We start from the raw sequence: 17,447 nt of genomic DNA, 5'->3' as shown, positions 1-17,447 counted from the left end.
TTGACTCCATTTCTGTGGGGCAATAAGTGTTTGTAATCTGGCCAGCTGTACATATTTCAGTTCAGTGATCCTGTCCATCTTAAAGAAAAGGCAATTAGTGAAGAATTTATTCCCCAGTCCCTAAATCTAGAGGCTTTATATAATTCCAGACATTCTCACATTCAAGTATCTGGTAGTGAGACATCCTACAGTCATGCATTTGCCTCTTGAAGATGCAATACTGCAGATTTAAGTTGCCCAATTTTAGAGAGGGTAGAGGACTGTATGGCTTAAAGAATGAACTAGAAGATTTTCAGCACTCACTGCAGTGGTGTTACACTGGTGAAAAGTAGTATGAGAAGGGAGAATTGGGTAAATTTTATCTTAATGGGCTGCAAAAATCCTATCTGGTTTGCTTGCAGAGAGTTGCACTCATGTTTTTGCTTCAGACTTTTGCATTGTTCTGGTTACTGTCTTTAGCTGAAATTAAACTCCATGATCTTTTTCAAATTGCTGAATAATTGAAGGAATGCAAATGTTATTAGAACGAAATGTGCTACTTTTTGTGAACTTGTTCCTTTGAATATTAGAGGAACTTAGCAGAATTTTGACATCACAAAGCTCATGATTTGCTGTGTGCTACCTTGAGCATTATCCTAATGTCTGGATCAACACCCATGGAAAATGATTCCCATGCTGATTTTGATGTTGTCTAACTGATCTCCTACTTCAAGTTCTTTTTGCATATTTAATACTTTTTTTAAAAGTGCTGTTTTACAAAATATGTAACTTCTTGGTCCTGTTGAGATCTTACTTTCCATCTCTAACCTCAGATTTAACTACTCTTAATGGCCAGTTAATTAGATTTCAGAGTTCTAATAGTCTGTCCTTCCCCCACCCAGCGGGAAAAGCATAGCTGGCTGTTGTGTTAGATATTGGGGGAGACGGCACCATACTCATCCTGCCTGCCTGAGCTCTGGATTGCAGAATGTTGAGTAGACAGGGGCATATGAAGCAGGATCACCCCTCAAAACCATCAACTTGTACAGATAGTCTTTACCTCTTTACATAGCAAAGCCTTTAATGCGCAATCATATGCAATGGTGACCTTCATCTGTATTGACATTGTCAGCCACAATGGGTCTCCTAAAATTATGCTGATTAGCAGTTGCACAAAGGTGGCGTTCCTGCTGGACATTAAAGGATGCAGTTCTGTGAGGTACTGTATCATCCAGTTCTTTCTAGGCAGAACTGAGAGGGGGTTTCTCCAATTGAGATTTAAAAATAAAAGATTTCTGTCACTGTGGTTCTATATTACAATCATGTTCAGGGACTGTGTGAAACTCTCCAAATCCAGCATTACGGTGAGCTGTAAGCGACTTGATTGGAACATGTCCATAGTGGTGTATGTCAGGAGTGAGGTGTCAGAGGGGTAGCCCTGTTAGTCTGGATCTGTAAAAAGCAACAAAGAGTCCTGTGGCACCTTATAGACTAACAGATGTATTGGAGCATGAGCTTTCGTGGTGAATACCCACTTCCTCAGATGCATGTCAGGAGTGAGTAACTCCAGTGAAGGAGTTGCCCCAAGGTGAGAGGAGAATCCAGGAATGATCTCATGGTGTCCTATGATACAGAATCACACCAGAGGTGAGTGAAAGGGAGTTTCTGCCCTAAGCTGGAGTTTTGGCTGCTTGTTCTCCCAGGCAGCTAGTACCTTTGTAGAATCATTGACTGTAGCCCTTTTCTGCCAATCACGTGAACAGACATTGTTCAAAACACATCAAGAATATGACTTGTGTAGGAATTGCATTCATATAAAATCCACCAACTGGGGCACATGAAGCTTGTGTTAGATTGTCGAGGCACAGCCAGCTCTAATAAGCCTGTCCTGTTACGTTGTAAAGGGGCCATTTCAAGTTGTGTTTGTGTTTTCACAATGTGTCCATCACTATGGTGTCGGATGTGGCTGTCCTTCTCAAGCAGACATTTTCAGTGTTTTCCCACAGGGAAAATACTTTTATACCAACTGGGGAGATTTTAGGCACCAACTATCTTCATTTGGATGAATTTGTCTGTCAAGTTAGTTTCTTTGCATCCTGTTCACCTGTGCCATGATACAGCAGAGGGCTGCCCTCAAACTCCTGAAACAGGCTTTTTAAAATGTAGCTGATTTAGGAACATTGAGCTTTCTAAAAGAGCATTTTAGGAAATATATCCTCCTCCCTTCCCCATTTTACTCCCCCCAGTCATCTCAGGTGTATAGCAAACAGTCATTATCAAGCTGATAGTTGGCATTTATATAGCACTTTACAACCATTATCTGATTTGATCAGAAGACCAACACTGTGCAGCCGGTCTGTATTACTAGCCCCACTCCCTGGATGGCAGAGTGCCTCAGTGTCTGTCACAGAGAGCCAGGATTAGAATTTTGGGGATCCCTGACTCCCAATCCTGGCACAGACCTCTAAGCAGACAGTCCCTATCCTTGGTGAGTAGCTGGAATTGCCTGCACGTGACCCATGTGCTCCTTAAACCCTGTTTTGAGGGCTCATGTGGGATTTAAGCAATGCTTTGGGGGGATTTCACTCTGTGCCCATATTTGGTCTCTTTCTACCCATGGAAAGAAATATGAACCACACAGACTCAAGACTAACCACCTGGGATTGTTTGGGTTGTTTAATGTGCAGCATATCCCTCCTCCAAATCCCAAGAGGAGATGTTTAGCTGGACTGTGCTTAGCCACTGGGATTGTTGATAGCAGGACCACCTTGGAGCACAAAGAGCTTTTAAGGAAACATGCAAAGCATGTTACTTGAAAAATAAAGGTATTCTGGAGAAGATTTACTCTCTTCCTGCAGGCTCTGTGGGTGTGATTAAGAGCAGTGAGTGCTGTAAACGAGCATTGCATAGCACTACCGGCATATTCATCCAGCAATAGCAGAGCTCAGAGCAGGGCTCATTTAGCAAAACCCCAGAAGAGGAGCAGAAGGTCTATTGGGTTTTAATGTTCAGATTAGGAGCCTGTTTTGTGAAATATAAATAGCAACTTCATTATTGTGGGAGTTTGTTTCAGCTGTATATTCTCTCCATTGGCTGCTCACATGGGTCTGCTTTTCTTAAGAGTTGCTGATAAGGCATGAGATTAGTTACCACTCATAGGAGCATCTTTATTTTAAGAACTGGGTTGATGGTGAGATCAGCTTCTTTCTCTGCTTCGGAAGTCCCCAATACGAACAGTTTAATTCAGAAAGTGATGGGAATGGGATGGGGATATTTGTGCAGTAATGTCGTTAGCAGTGAGTTCCAGCACTTCCATGAGATGTTGCCTCATTAGGCCTTGTTCCTATAGGAGGTGCAGCCATGTTAGCTGGTGCAAAGCCATGTCAATTCTGGTGCCTTAACAGGCAGCGATGTGGCATCTACTGTCCAGTGCTGCTCTGCTGTACCTCAGAGGTGCACGAGTGGGCATTTTGGCGCATGCTAAACAAAAGTTATTGGGCAGTTTCTGCCCAGAATTTTTCACATAGGTCCTGGCTGGGAACAGTGGCTTCCACCAGCTAATCACCACTAACATGCTTATGTCCCCCGAACGCTAATATCACGATGCATCTCACATGCCTCGTGATAATACATATTTGCAGCCAAAGGGCTAAATTCTGCCCTGCCTCTTGCCTGGCACAGCGGGTTTGCACAGAGTGCAAGTCATTGCAGAGTTCGGCCAGTACCTCACGTGCCCTGCTCTATTAAATATCTGAAATAATCTGGACACAAGTTTTAATTGCACTCATTATCATCCAGAAACGCCTTATGTTTCCCATTATAAACTCAAGCGAGGTTTCTCTGCATGACTTCACTAATTAAAGAGGTCTGTAGCTGTCAGGCTTACGGGAAATTGTTCTGCCCACCCCTGGAAGCCCTGATCAGCCTAGACAGCCATTAATTCTAAAACAGACAGGCTATTGACTCTAATTGTGATCTTCATTACTGATTTCATATGCCAAGGTATTATAGTGTGTTCTCAGATTGCGCACAGGAAAGGCAAATGCCAAAGTGCTTTGTTTGCAAGTTTCCTATTGGAAAATGAGAACAGTGTTTCCCACTATAGATTAGTCTTACACTCACATGCAGCGGGGCCAGGCTGGAGACCATCTGGGGGATGAGAATTCTGGGCCAAACTCAGCTGCTCACACTGAGTAGGCTGCCTTCCAGCCCTGGGGCAGAGCTAGGAGCATTTAACAGCACACTCAAGGGATCTTTGTAGAAGACAGCACCAACACATGCTAGAACCTCCAGCCCTGCTTGTCTGGAAGTCTGGGCTGGCAGCTTAGTTAAATGGCTAGGTCAGGGTCCGGGCCTGGACCCTGGTTCTGATCCCATTCCTGGCACTAGGTCCTGTGACTGGGGGCAGTTCTGGGCAGCTCTGTTCTTTACCCACCCCTTAGTTTGACAAACTGGAAATTAGAGACAGATTTTTAAGTGAGGGTAAATCCGCCATTGGAACAGATGTAATTACCTAGGGAGGTAGTAAATTCAGCCATCTGGAGTCTAAGTCAAGATGGTCTGCTCTTTAAAGGATGTTGTGACTTGTCCATCAATAGTTGGGCTTGATACAGCAATCACTGGGTGAAACTCTGGCCTGTGTTATGCAGGAGGTCAGACTAGCTTATCATAATGGTCCCTTCTGGCCTTAAAGTCTGTGAAATTGTAATTTCCATGAATTGCTTTGAGTTCCACCTTGCTCCCATCCTTTTTCCTGGTATATTTACTGGTAGTCAGCTCAGATGGTCTGTGATGAAGAGCCCCGGGGATGAGCTGTGCTGTCTGCAGCATGGGACAGTTAGCCAGACGCACTCGGACTTGTCCAGAGACTCCTTTGCTTGCTTTCTCTGCAGTTGTACTTGGCATTCTACAAATGCATGTCTCTTCTGAAAAGAGAGTGTTTTATAGAGAGGAAGGGAGTGGCCTCCTGGAGCCAGCTGGAGCGTGGGTGGCTGTGAGGTGACACTTCATCTCCCATTATTTTGTCAGTGCGGCAAGAGAAAAGCAGCAAAGTAGTGGCTTCTGAGTGTCACTTGAATAACGTAAAATATCCCCAGGTGCTAATAGGATGTAGTCCGTGCTGCAGCCCAAGCTTCCTGCTCCCCACAGGGTAGATTCTGGCCCCCATCTCTCTGGAAGGCAACAAGGTGAAACAGGCGGCTCTGGCCAGGGCAGGGCCACTGTCTTTCCTCTGTTGGGTCCAGGGTAACGAAAACGGCCTGCTGCCTTTGAAGACCTTGGTCTAGCCTGCACTGGGAATTTTCAGGCCCTTAGCTCCCACTGGATATAGCTGTAGGCCAAGCTACCACCACCTCTGGCCTTTTTCTCCTCCTCGATAGCATCGGGGCATCAGGGACACTCTCTAGCCAGAGCACATTACTAATTAAGAATCAGCCCAAACTTGGCCTTCCATGGTGCCTGTCGAGGTGGGCCAATTCTGGAACAGCAGCCTGCTGGGGTGCAGTATAGCTGACCCTGTGTGCCAGACACTTCAGAAACGCTGCGGAAACTCCTGTCACGGGAGGATGCTGAATCCGGAGGGGAGCCAGGTTTTTTGGCTCCCCGGTAATGAGCATCTGCTTTGGAAAGAGATGTTCTTGCTTACTTTGTAACTGCTTGTATAAAACAGCTGGCTTTTACATCCGTATTATTCTGTCCAGTGGAAAGAGACCTCAGAAACCTTGTGTACTGCAGAGAATGTGATTGTGACGAACTGGGAATGTTCTTAATGTTTTCTCTGAATACTGTGTTGGTGCCTCAGTGTCCCCATGGCAGTTCTTAAGTACCTGGCAGAGCAAAGGGCCAGTGCACCTAAATGCCTGACCCTCTGTCTCCTAGCAACTGATGGCCTGGGCCCCTCCTCTGCAAAGGTGCCAGCTGAAGGTGTTGGAGACAAAGGGATCAGGTGACCTCCTGGCCCAGGAAAGGGGCTGAGGAGAGAGGAGGGGCTGGGAGGGGTTGTTAGTCTGGAGCTGGCTGGGGTCGAGGGTGGAGGGCAGACCTGGGGGTCTGGCTCACTGCCCCCCAGAATGGACCTAGCTGAGGGGTCCGGTTCGCTGTATCTACAAGCTCTGTTTTAGACCCTGTTCCTGTCATCGAATAAACCTCTGTTTTACTGGCTGGCTGAGAGTCACGTCTGACTGCAAAGTGGGGGTGCAGAACCCGGTGGCTTCCCCAGGACCCCGCTGGGGTGGACTTGCTGTGGGAAGCGCACGGAGGGGCAGAGGATGCTGAATGCTCCAAGGAGAGACCCAGGAGGTGAAGCTGTGTGAGCTTCTTGCCCTGAACAAGTCTGCTCCAAGGGAGAGGAGGCTCCCCAAAATCCTGACTGGCTTGGTGGGGAGCAGTTCCAGAGCATTGCCCGGTGACTCCGTGGAGGGAAGCAGTTTGAGTTTGGGCTTGGGGCTGTGTGGGCGGAATTCAGGGTATCCTGGCTAGGATCCAAGCACCCTGAAAGCCCAGAAGGACTCGGTGGAGGGGTCCTGACTGTGCCTGCAAGCTCTGCTGTAACCGGTGTTCCTGTTGTCCAATAAACCTTCTGTTTTACTGGCTGGCTGAGAGTCACTGTGGGTCCCAGGAAGAGGGGTGCAGGGCCGGACTCCCCACACTCCGTGACAGTGATCCATCTAGTGCTGGAGTGGACAGGGCTGACTCTGTGGCATAACAACAGTAACATGGCATGTTACTGGGCAAGGGAATTGGAGTTTGCCACTCCAGGTCAGATGTTTGCTGTTAGCCAGCCGTCTGTGTAGGAGGTCTCTTGCTCTGTGGCAATCCTCCTGTTGTTGCCCTGAAGTGTTTACAGTTTACTTAGAGTTTCTGGAACCCAAGGCCAGAATTTCCATTTTAGCTGATGAGGTGATTCCAGTGCTTGCACCAAATCTCCACTGAGTCTCTCTCAACCTCTAGAGTTCACTTTAGATCTGGGATTTGCCCTGCTATGCAAGATGAAACGTGCCCAAAGAGAGAAAAACAAAACGGTGGTTGGAGTTGGTGTTAACTTTTGAATGAAATGAGACAAAAAGTTAGCGCCTCTAGGTGTTCCATCAAGCATGACTTAGTTTCCATACTAGGTCATTAGGGGCTGTGTGAGCAGATGATGTTACAGCAGCAAAATATGTGGGTGAAGATACTTTTAACAGCAAAAGAATGACAAGTCCCCTTGTGCTGTAGCAGATAGCAGTGTTCTGAGTCACTCTAGGGTCATTGGTTGGGGACTCTGACATTCCACATTGATCTCAGCCCCATATGTTTCAGCTGCAGAGTAGCGCCCCTTCCTGGCAGGTCCAGAGCAGCCATGTCAGATGCAGCTCCTGGACCTGACTGGCAGATACACAGCTGTATCTCTTCTGGGCAGTAATTTAATAATTAATCTGTATTGTTCCCATGTAGTTCAGGATTATACATTTTTAATTGATTCTCCCAGGCAATTGCACCATGTGCTGCATTGCCTTTAATTTTTGCCGTGTGATAGTTGAGGGAATTTGGGGGTTGGTAACAGATGCCCACCATTAGTATTACTAGTTAGAACTTTAATTTATAAGCCTTCAAGGTTCTGTGATTCTCAGTCGCCTATGAGAGGTAACAGTGTCTTTGATGTTAAAATCCCAGAGTCACACAAGTGGGGCCATACACAGTATTCTCCTGAGTCTTCCTTGTTCCTTTGTGCATCTGAGTGCTTTTCTGTTCCCACCTTATAGTCTTAAATAAAACATGACCTGGCTGTTGAAGTAACTACTGATATAGCATGCTGGGGTTTCTCCAAGGCATTTGGCCTAGTCCCACATGATACTTTGATTAAAAAAATGAATGATGTGGAATAAACACATTAGATTAAAAATTGTCTCACGGACGATCCCAAAATGTAGCTGATAATTGGGGAGTATCAATAAGCAGGGCTGTATCTAGGAGAAGGACAGTTTACTGTTAATGAATTGAATCACCTGGTTAAATGGCACAATCCAATAATAGGTACTTTAATACAGGCAAATGCAAGGTACGTGCATCGAGGAACAAAGAATGCCGATTATAGATACAGGATGGAAGGCTGCCTCGGAAAGCAGTGATTCAGAAAAGCACTTGGGTGTCATTGCAGATAATCCTCTCACCGTGAGCTTTCAGTACAGTGTTGTGGCGAAAAGGGCTAATGGGCTCCATGGGTGTATTAAAAAGGGGAGCATGGAACAGGGGTAGGGAAGTGGTCTTGCCTCCACACATAGCATTGGTAAGATTGCTGCTTGGATACTGTGTCCAGTTCTGGGGGTCACACTTCAAGAAGGATGTGGACATACTGGAGAGAGTTCAGTGGAGGACCACAAAAATGATCCAGGGGCTGGAAGACTTAAGGAGTTAAATGTATTCAATGTACTGAAGAGAAGGTTGAGAGGTACTTGATCGTGGTGCATAGGTGCTGCTGACGCATGGAAAAGAGATCTGACAGTGAGAAGCTTTTCAACCTTGCTGACAAAGGCACAACAAGATTCAATTCAACTTTGAAATAAGATGCAGCTTGCTAGCAGTGAGGGTGCTTAGACATTGGAACAGTTACTGGGGAGGCAGTGGGCTCACCGGCTCTTGGAGTCTTTATGACAGACAAGATTAGATATCTTTCCGAAAGTTTTGTGTGTCTGGAGAGGTTTGCAGTCTGGGGACAGTGGACATGGGTGTGGGCTGGATGTTTGTGGTGGTCCCATCTGGCCTTGGTGTCTCAAGCTTCAGAGCTTCAGCATGTCACCTGCAGGGGTCAGGAAGGAATTCTTTTCTCCCCCGACCCCTCTCCCAAAACACACATTTGTAATCTGGGTAGCTGTTTTTTCCACCTTTCTCTGAAACATCAGAGATCATCCACAGCTAGAGACAGGATGCCAGCTGGGGGTGGCCAATGGTCTGGGCTAGTCCAGAGAATCCTATTTCTAGCTGCCTGGCTGGTGTCTTGCTCACATGTTCAGTGTCCAGCTGACTGCCAGTTTTGGGGTCAGAAAGGAATTTCCCCCCAGGTTAGATTGGCAGAGACCCTTGGGGGTTTTCACCTTCCTCTGCAGTGGGAGGCCTGGGGTCACAGGCTGAGATCCTTGAGGCATATCTCACCTGATTTGAGCCCTTGCTCTTCCTGAGGCCTCAGTCTCTCCTGTTCTCAGCCTGGGGCACACAGCAGTTACTCTCCTGCTGACTAAATTGCTTTAGTTTAACAAATGTCACTGGGCTCCACATTGGGGTGACATGTTATGGCCTGTGAAAGGCAGGAGGTCAGACTAGATGATCTCTTGGTCCCTTCTACCCATAAGCTCTGTGAAACTAGTGCACTATTTTCCCCTTAAAGAAAATAAAATAAAATAAGTCTATAAGGTGCCACAGGATTCTTTGCTGCCAGGGCCGGTGCAACCATTTAGGCAGACTAGGTGGTTGCCTAGGGCGCCGAGATTTGGGGGCGCCAAAAAGCGCCCCCACATTTTTTTTAAATGGTTGAGCAGCCATTGCTGCTGGGACAGAGAGGGAGTCTGAGCTGCCAGCGGCAGCCCGCAGCCCAGGGCGTCCCCTGGGTCAGGGCGCTGCCAGAGGGGGCGGCAGGCAGCTCTCGTGGAGCTGCTGCAGTGGTGCCTGCGAAGGATCCGCTGGTCCGCGGCTCGGGTAGAGCTGCCGCCGTCGTGCCTGTGGACGGTTGGCTGCTCGCGCGGCTCCGGTGGACCGCCTGCAGGCACCACTGCGACAGCTCCACCGGAGCCGCGGGACCAGCGCGCCGGGCGGCGAAATTGCCGTCCACCTAGGGCGCTCAAACCCCTAACGCTGGTCCTGTTTGCTGCCCTTAAAGATGGAGTTCCTTTTCCTGTTCAGTGAAGTCAGTTGCCTCCAGTTCCCCCTTGAACTGATGATGCATGGTTAGATTTTTGCCCATGGCAGTTCCTTACATTATTCAGATACCAGCGGTAGGAAGAAATGTTTCCAGGGTTGCTCGGAGGCTAGTCCCCTCAACTTCAGCTTGGGGGAGAGGTCGTTTGTTGTTCAGCATTCATTCAAACTCTGCCAGTTCTGCAGAAGCCTCCTGGTGAGCAGCATGCTGATGCTCATATGTCCATGCAGGCTGTGTGCTCACTGCCTCCTGGCCCTGGGGCAGCCCCACTGTTCTGGGGTAACAGCTACTTGACTTTGTGAAGGTGTTGTTGTCCTTGTGGGCTCTGCTGGCTCCCATCAATCATTGGATGGTGACTTAAGAGCAACACAAGGTCTCTCCAGTGAGATTCTGCAGCGTCTTCCAGCTGGGAGCCGGCCTTTCTGTTTCCCCGGCCTGTCCCCTGATAGGCTGCTGACGGCAGCAGGGGCAGAAGGCACTCCTCTCAGGGTGCTGCCCCGATCGCATTGTCAGGAGCTATCATCCTCCCAGGTTGGGGCAAGGTGAGAGAAGTAATTGTAAGTGGCCATCAGAGGCACAATGACTGTATTAGCAGCATAGACACAGGGATATGTACAGTCAGTTGCTAGACGGATGAGGCTGGTGGCAAAGGACTGAAATCGGGACTTGCTTTGGACCCCCCTGGGGGAGAGGTGGAGCTGCTGTGCAGTAAGCTAAGAATACTGTTTCTTGACCTGGTCAATGGGATATTTACTGTATGATTGTCCTGGACTAAACCCCTCAGGGGTTGGGAACTGAACAGGAAGGAAAGACAATGACTTGAGATAAGACCTCTCTTAGCAAACACCCGGGGGTGGTTTGAGTCAATGCTGGAGCCTTTTGCTTTGACTCTACCCCCTGTGAGCAAATGGGTTTGGGGCAACAGGTCCCACCCTGAGAAACTAAGGGCTAGTCTGCACTAGAAGCGCCTGTCGTGCTGAGAACAGAATAATGCTGTCAGCAGCATAATAAAACCACCTCCCAAAGCGAGGCTTATTCACACCCCAAGCGACGTAAGTTAGACTGACATAACTGTTATGTAGACACGCCCTGAGACAAAGGGCTGCTGTCTGGATTTAAGGACAGAGGAGAGCCAAGGTGAACCCAGATTGCAGAGTTTGGGGTGTCTGGAAAGTTAGACCTGCCTAGACTTTCCGCTAAGGAATGGCAAGGCCCTGCACTTCCTGCTGGTCACAAGCTCCAGGCGGGAAGAACTGCAGGTACGGAGTCCAGTTGGATCTGCTGGATATCCATGGTGTATACCCCAGGCATGTGCAGCCCGCAGCCTGGTCTGAAAGTGGGAGAATCACATCATTGCACCCCAGGAGAGGTGAAGGCACAAGGCTGGAGCTCGCCCTATAGTGGTGACGCCCATGTTCAGCTGCCCTGCAGCCTTTCCCACACTGCCAGCCCGAGTGCTCAGGGATCAGGGATGTATCCAGTTTCCTTCTTTGAATAGACATGGGTGACTAATTGTTCTCAAGCTGCTGTCAGAGTGGTCCTCGCTGCAAGTGCAGCAGTGTTCGCATCCCAGAGCACTTCAGCCAAATTACTCATGTTTGTTTACTTGTTTGTCATTTACAGCCAGGGAAGCCAATAATGGAGAGCAGAGCCCATGCAGAAAATCAGCTTCTCTCTCCTCTTTCCCAGGGCCGCTGTCCTGTCAATTAGGGCGCTGTTACTACCTGGACGGCTAGGAAAAGCTTCCTATTGTTTACAAGGAATGTAGGCTAATGATTCAGCAAGGTGCATCCTCGAAAGCAGCAGTCCATCACGCTGCTGCTCTTGTGGCTGAAAAACGGGGCCAAGATGATACATAATAAATACATGTGACCCATGAGCAACCCCTTTGCTGGTTGCAATAAGCCATGAAGGGGTGGCCTGCATGTCTCTGGCACTGATGGATTTTTCAGCCATGGAGCACTTGGCATGTGAGATTTGTCTCTGCACTTGGTGGTTGGATAATCTTGGTGGGGAGTACGTTGCTTGGGAAAGCCGGGTGAGACTCCGATCTGAGATTTCACTGGTTGCTGGGTGACACCCGCTCTGCACACTTCTTTGGCAACATGGAGAGCATGTACTGGGAAGTCCCGAGCCCCGGGTTAAGTAGCAGTGTAGATGATGAGGCACAAATTAGGCAAGTAGAGTACAGACACACCTGAAGGGTTTGTAACCTAGGTGGTTCCCCAGTTGCCCAAGCTGTGCATCCCATCCACATGGTTGTTTTCACCTGGGTAGTGTCCTGCTGTCTCCTCGCTGCTGGAGCCTTTGTCCACGCTAGGAAAAGCACATGGCATTGGGGGGAAGGACTCCCACAGTGGGGAAAGGCTCAGCCTGCTTCTCACTGCGGCATGGAGCCACCCGCTGAAAGCGGCGTGCGGTGCAAATGTAGCCTTGAGGGAAAGCTCATGAGTTTACCCAAATGACAAGGAATTGCAGAGACACAGTCTAGACCAGCCTTCGGCTGAAAACTTAAGCCAAAGGTTTTAGGGCAGTTTTACTCAATAGTTTATAGGCGACTTGCTTCTGCCCCATTCTCAACTCCCAGGCCAGACATAGCAGCCTGAAGAAAATGCCCATCCCATAGACAACACTGAAGGGGGGAAAAAATGTTAATAAAGTGACTTGGAAAAACCAACTCCAGATGTGTGGTTCTAGCGTGCGTTTCCAGAGAAAACTCACCCCAACTTTTGAAATGCGCTGGAGCTGCTGTTACACTGGCTAGCTTGGGGGCATGTAGAGAACAGGTTGAGATGTCTATGGAAGGGAGGATTTGCTATAACCGTACATTCAAAAGCTGTCTAGTCATTTTTACCAGTAGCCTCTTACTCTGAAACATCTGGGAGTAAAGACTCCTTGCTCTGATTTGGTCTCCTAGGTCCTGTCGGATATTTTCACTATACACAAACCTGTTTGTTTGGGCTCCAAGAGGTTTGACTTGTTTCTGGTAGAGCCAATAGCAGAAACATCAATGTGTTGGACCTCTCCATTAGGTCCTAAAGGACATGATGGAGCCAGAGGTGGTGCTCTGGGGAGGCATTATGGGTTGATGATGCTACTAAGTTACACACGTGCATAAGAGTTTGCAGGCTTGAGTCTTTGGACTGCAAGTTCCTAAAGTCTGGGGTTGTGCCTGGCTCTGTCTGGGAAGTGCAACATTCAACCTGGTGCTATATAAACGAGAGAGAATATGATTTTAACAGTCTCTTGCTGCCAGCCTCTGATTGTAATCCAAAATCATTTAGAACTTTGCTGATGCATTTCTTCATTATGAAATGAATTTGTTCATCCAGATCATATTAGCAGGGTTACCTAGAGCCAAGTGTTCTGCAGAGTGGTTATAAAACCATGTAAAATTGTACCTAAAGTGTAACACATTCAGTAATTTATAAAACGAATGGCCATGAAGATGTTATCCCATCAGGGACTTGGCAGCATGTACTTGGCTAAGAAATTAAAAGCTGCCATACGTGTCTGAGAAATTGATTTACCTTCCTGGCTAACCCACTTAACAAACACTTCTGTAAATAAATAAGTGAATTCCCTGTAACATTTGACAAACCTGCACTCTCGCTGCCTTTTAACTTAAGGAATCACAGGCTGCTGGCGTCCTCGCGGCTGCAGGGCTTCCAGGGCTTTTACTTGGTGATCTACTTTTAAAAAACAATGAAGGAGCACAGATCTGAGTTCAGAACAGAACATTCCCCTCCTACAAAAGTGTCTTAGCTGCCTGCATGGGAGGCTGAGGGCTGTACTTAATGAAACTCTGGCACCTTCCATTGCTCCTGCGGCTTTTGTGCGATTCAGTTGGAAGTGTCTCTTTAAGAAGGCGCTCTCCTTTTAGCATTTGTTGGCTGTGGATCAGTTTGCTGAATAGCCTCTGTCTCTGAACTGTAGAGAAATAAGCATGTCTCCTAGGCAGAGACTTTGCTACCTGTGGCCGCTCTGGCCTGCAGTGCACTCATTTCTCACCCCCAAGGTTCATGGAAGGGCTTTTTTGTACTGAATTCCTGCATAAATTCTCCAAGCCATTTCCTGTTCTTGTTCTACCTGGGGTAGATGATCGCATTCCTGTCAATTAGTTTCTACTCAGTTATGCTGGAGTAAGTGGGAGTAACTCCATTTCACTTCAGTGGAGTTACCCTAGATTTGCCCTGGTGCTGCCAGGATCAGAATCTGACCCATAGTTTGCAAAGTCCTTGGGACCTTCCAGGCTGGAAGGGGGACTAGAATGTTTGATTGAATTGTTACGATGTCAGCTAAGAGCTCACTGTCAGACTAGCCAGCATCCAAAATAGAACAGAAATAATACTCAGGTCTCTGATTTTCTATCAACAGATAGAAACTGAAGATGAGAAGAGGCGTTTTGAAGACGGAAAAGGGAGATATCTTCAAACGAAAGCCAAAAGGCAGGTGCAGATGCAACCGCTCACTCAACAATGACCCTTCATCTTGGACCTAAGTATTTATGGCAGAGCCGCCTAGAAATAAACATATCCACTTCAGAAATATTTCCTTGGACAAATAAAACAAACCTTTTACTAGTGTTTTGTGTGAAGTGTTCAGAGCCCTGTGTATTCATTGATCCTGTAGCTGTGCAAATGGATGCAGAATTCACTCTGTGCTGCAGAATTGTGCTCCAGAAGATAAGGAACTGAGCCTTTCAGCTGTCACTCGTGTTGAGATGAAGTGTTTGTCTTTTTGCGTTCACACGTAAACTGAAACAATCATTCTGAAGTCTGAGCTGTGCCACCATTTGTCACAATTGAATGTTAAATTTGAACCGTAATGATGCCAATTTAAATCAGTTTTTGAATTGTTAAACTATTGATCAGTTTAGCAGAAACATCCAGTCTAATATGTTTGTTCCATAATTTCAGGCAAACTGCTGTGCCTTTCTGGATGCCAAAGGCCCATGCTAGCTTCCCAAAGGCCAATTTCTGCAGTACAGCTGTTATCAGTTTTTAAAAGGCACACTGAATATGTAGGAGCAGCATAAAATTGAATTTAATGTCCAAGTAAATACTACCAGGTTACTGTACACGGTATATTATTCATTCTGACACAATTCAATAGATAACTCCAGTCTGCCATAGGTAGAGTGCCACAGAAAGCAACGGGCATGGCAAAGAATACACACGGCTTTGACTCCTTGTAATGCAGTGTTGATCTACAGTATGTCCTAAAATATGTACATCAAAGCTTATTTATAATACTCAGTATAAATGCGTCTCAGTATTGTATGGGACTCTCAAGTCATTCCATTCAAATCTATGTAATATTCATGTGCACATCTAAGTTATTTAAGGTGCACTGTGACATAAATAAAGTTGGTCAGTCTTCAGCTGAAGAAAAGAATAGGGTGTCGTTTTTTTTCTTTTCAGAAATTGTGTGTGGTCTAAATAATCATTCCAAGAAGGTTTCCCAGGAGTTTTCTCTTCAGCATTATAGTTGGGTTAATGTGCCCACTGAATTGAATGGGAAATGCCCCTTGAATAGAAGCTACTGGACTAAAATGTGCAGTGCTCTTCATGCTGAGTGTCTTGGGATAATCCCCATGGAATTCATTAGCGTCATTACATGTTGTGGTCACTCAACCCCCCGAGGGTTAAGAAGCTCCCATTAGAAGCTGCATCGAAATTACAACTCTAATCTCCTCAATAAACCAGGTAAAAGAGGCAAAAACACACAGCCTTGGCAGGTGTGTGCACCAGAGTCCTGGAGATGCAGGGCTGGAAGGGCCCTCGAGAGGTCATCTAGTCCTGCCCCTGTGCTGAGGCAGGACCCTGTAAACCTAGACCTTCCCTGACAGGTGTTTGTGTAACCAATTCTTAAACCCTCCAGTGGTGAGGATTCCACAACCCACCTTGAATGCCTGTTCCAGAGCTGAACTCCCCTGAGAGTTAGTGTTTCCTAATATCTCCCCTCAATCTCCCTTTGTGCAGATTACGCTGATGACTTGTCCTATCTTCAGTGGATGTGAAGAACAATTGATCACCATCTTCTTTGTAATCTCCCTTAAGATTGTTAGCAAGTGCCCCCCTCCCCCCAAACATCATCTCAAGACTAAACGTGCCCAGTTTTATACAACTTTCTTTACAGGTCAGGTTTTCTAAGCCTTTTATCACCTTTGTGTGTGCGTATGTGTGAGGGGGAACCTCTTCTCTGGACTTTCCAATTTGTCCAGATCTTTCCTACAGTGTGGTGCCGAGAACACAGGACTCCAATTGAGGCCTCGCCAGTGCCAAGTAGAGTGGGACAGTTACCTCCCATCTTACCTGCAACAATCTCACTAATGCACCCCAGAATATTAGCCTTTGTTGCAACTGTATCAGATTGTTGGCTCATTCAGTTTGTAATCCACCATAACCCTCATATCCTTTTCAGTAGTACTCACTCAGCCAGTTACTCATTTTGTAGTTGTGCATTTGATTTTTTCCTTCCTGTAAATTTTGCAAATTTTATAAGAATAGTGTCCACTCCATTATCCAAGTCATTAATGAAAAATATTGACAAATACTGGACCTAGAACAGATCCCTGCAGTACCCCTCCCAGTTTGATAGCAAACCGTTGATAATTACTCTTTGAATGGTCTTTCAAACAGTTTTGCACCCACCTTGTAGTAACTTTATCTAGACCACATTTCCCTGGTTTGTCCATGAGAATGTCATCTGGGATTGTGCCAAAAGCCTGACTAAAATCAAACATGTACAGCTTCCCCACATCCACTAGGTCAGTGCTTCTCAAAGCCAGTCCACCACTCGTGTAGGGAAAGCCCCTGGCGGTCCAGGCTGGTTTGTGTACCTGCCGCGTCCGCAGGTTTGGCTGATCACAGCTCCCACTGGCTGCAGTTCACCACTCCAGGCCAATGAGGGCTGTGGGAAGGGTGGCCAGCACATTCCTCGGCCCGCGCCGCTTCCCACGGCCCCTATTGGCCTGGTGCAGCAAACCGCAGCCAGTGGGAGCCGTGATCGGCCGAACCTGTGGACGCAGCAGGTAAACAAACCGGCCTGGACGGCCAGGGGCTTTCCCTGCGCAAGCGTCGGACTGCCTTTGAGAAGCACTGCACTAGGCCAGTAAGCCTGTCAAAGAAGGAAATTTGGTTGGTTTGGCATTTGTTCTTGACAAAAATCCATGTTGGCAATTACGTATAATCCTGTTATCCACTAGGTGCATCCAAAACGATTGTTCAGTAATTTGTCACAGTATCTTTCTAGGTATTGAAGTTAGGCTGGCTGGCCTATCATTTCCTGGGTCCTCTTTGTTCCCCTTTTTAAAGATAGGTGCTATGTTTGCTCTTCTCCAGTCCTCTGAGACCTCACCTGTCCCCCAGGAGTTCTCAAAGATGATCACTAGTGGTTCCAAGATTGCTTGAGCTAGTTCCTTAAGTACCCTCGGATGAATTTCATCAGGGCCTGCTGACTTGAATACAGCTAACTTATCAACATGCTCTTTAACCTCTTCTTTCCCTGTTTTGGCTGTGCCCTTTCTTCCTTGTTTATATGTATGTTGTTAAGTACCTGGTCACAATTTATCTTTTTA

At 47.1% G+C, this 17,447-nt stretch overlaps 1 protein-coding gene across 8 annotated transcripts in view; it reads left to right on the top strand.

Moving 5' to 3' along the window:
- ACOT7 (acyl-CoA thioesterase 7) overlaps positions 1-15,262 on the top strand; it is a 99,320-nt gene extending 84,058 nt beyond the window's left edge. For all 8 annotated transcript variants that reach the window (XM_030537573.1, XM_030537577.1, XM_030537571.1 and 5 more), the window contains one exon: positions 14,243-15,262. In XM_030537573.1, coding sequence (XP_030393433.1) covers positions 14,243-14,347 — 105 coding nt within the window. In that variant the 3' untranslated portion in view covers positions 14,348-15,262. The remainder of the gene's footprint in view (positions 1-14,242) is intronic.
- Positions 15,263-17,447: the final 2,185 nt, after the last annotated feature.

Source organism: Gopherus evgoodei, chromosome 18 (assembly GCF_007399415.2).
Source record: "Gopherus evgoodei ecotype Sinaloan lineage chromosome 18, rGopEvg1_v1.p, whole genome shotgun sequence".
Taxonomy (NCBI): Eukaryota; Metazoa; Chordata; order Testudines; family Testudinidae; genus Gopherus; species Gopherus evgoodei.
Note: the sequence above shows the minus strand (reverse complement) of the source record. Positions and strands in the feature narration are given on the sequence as shown.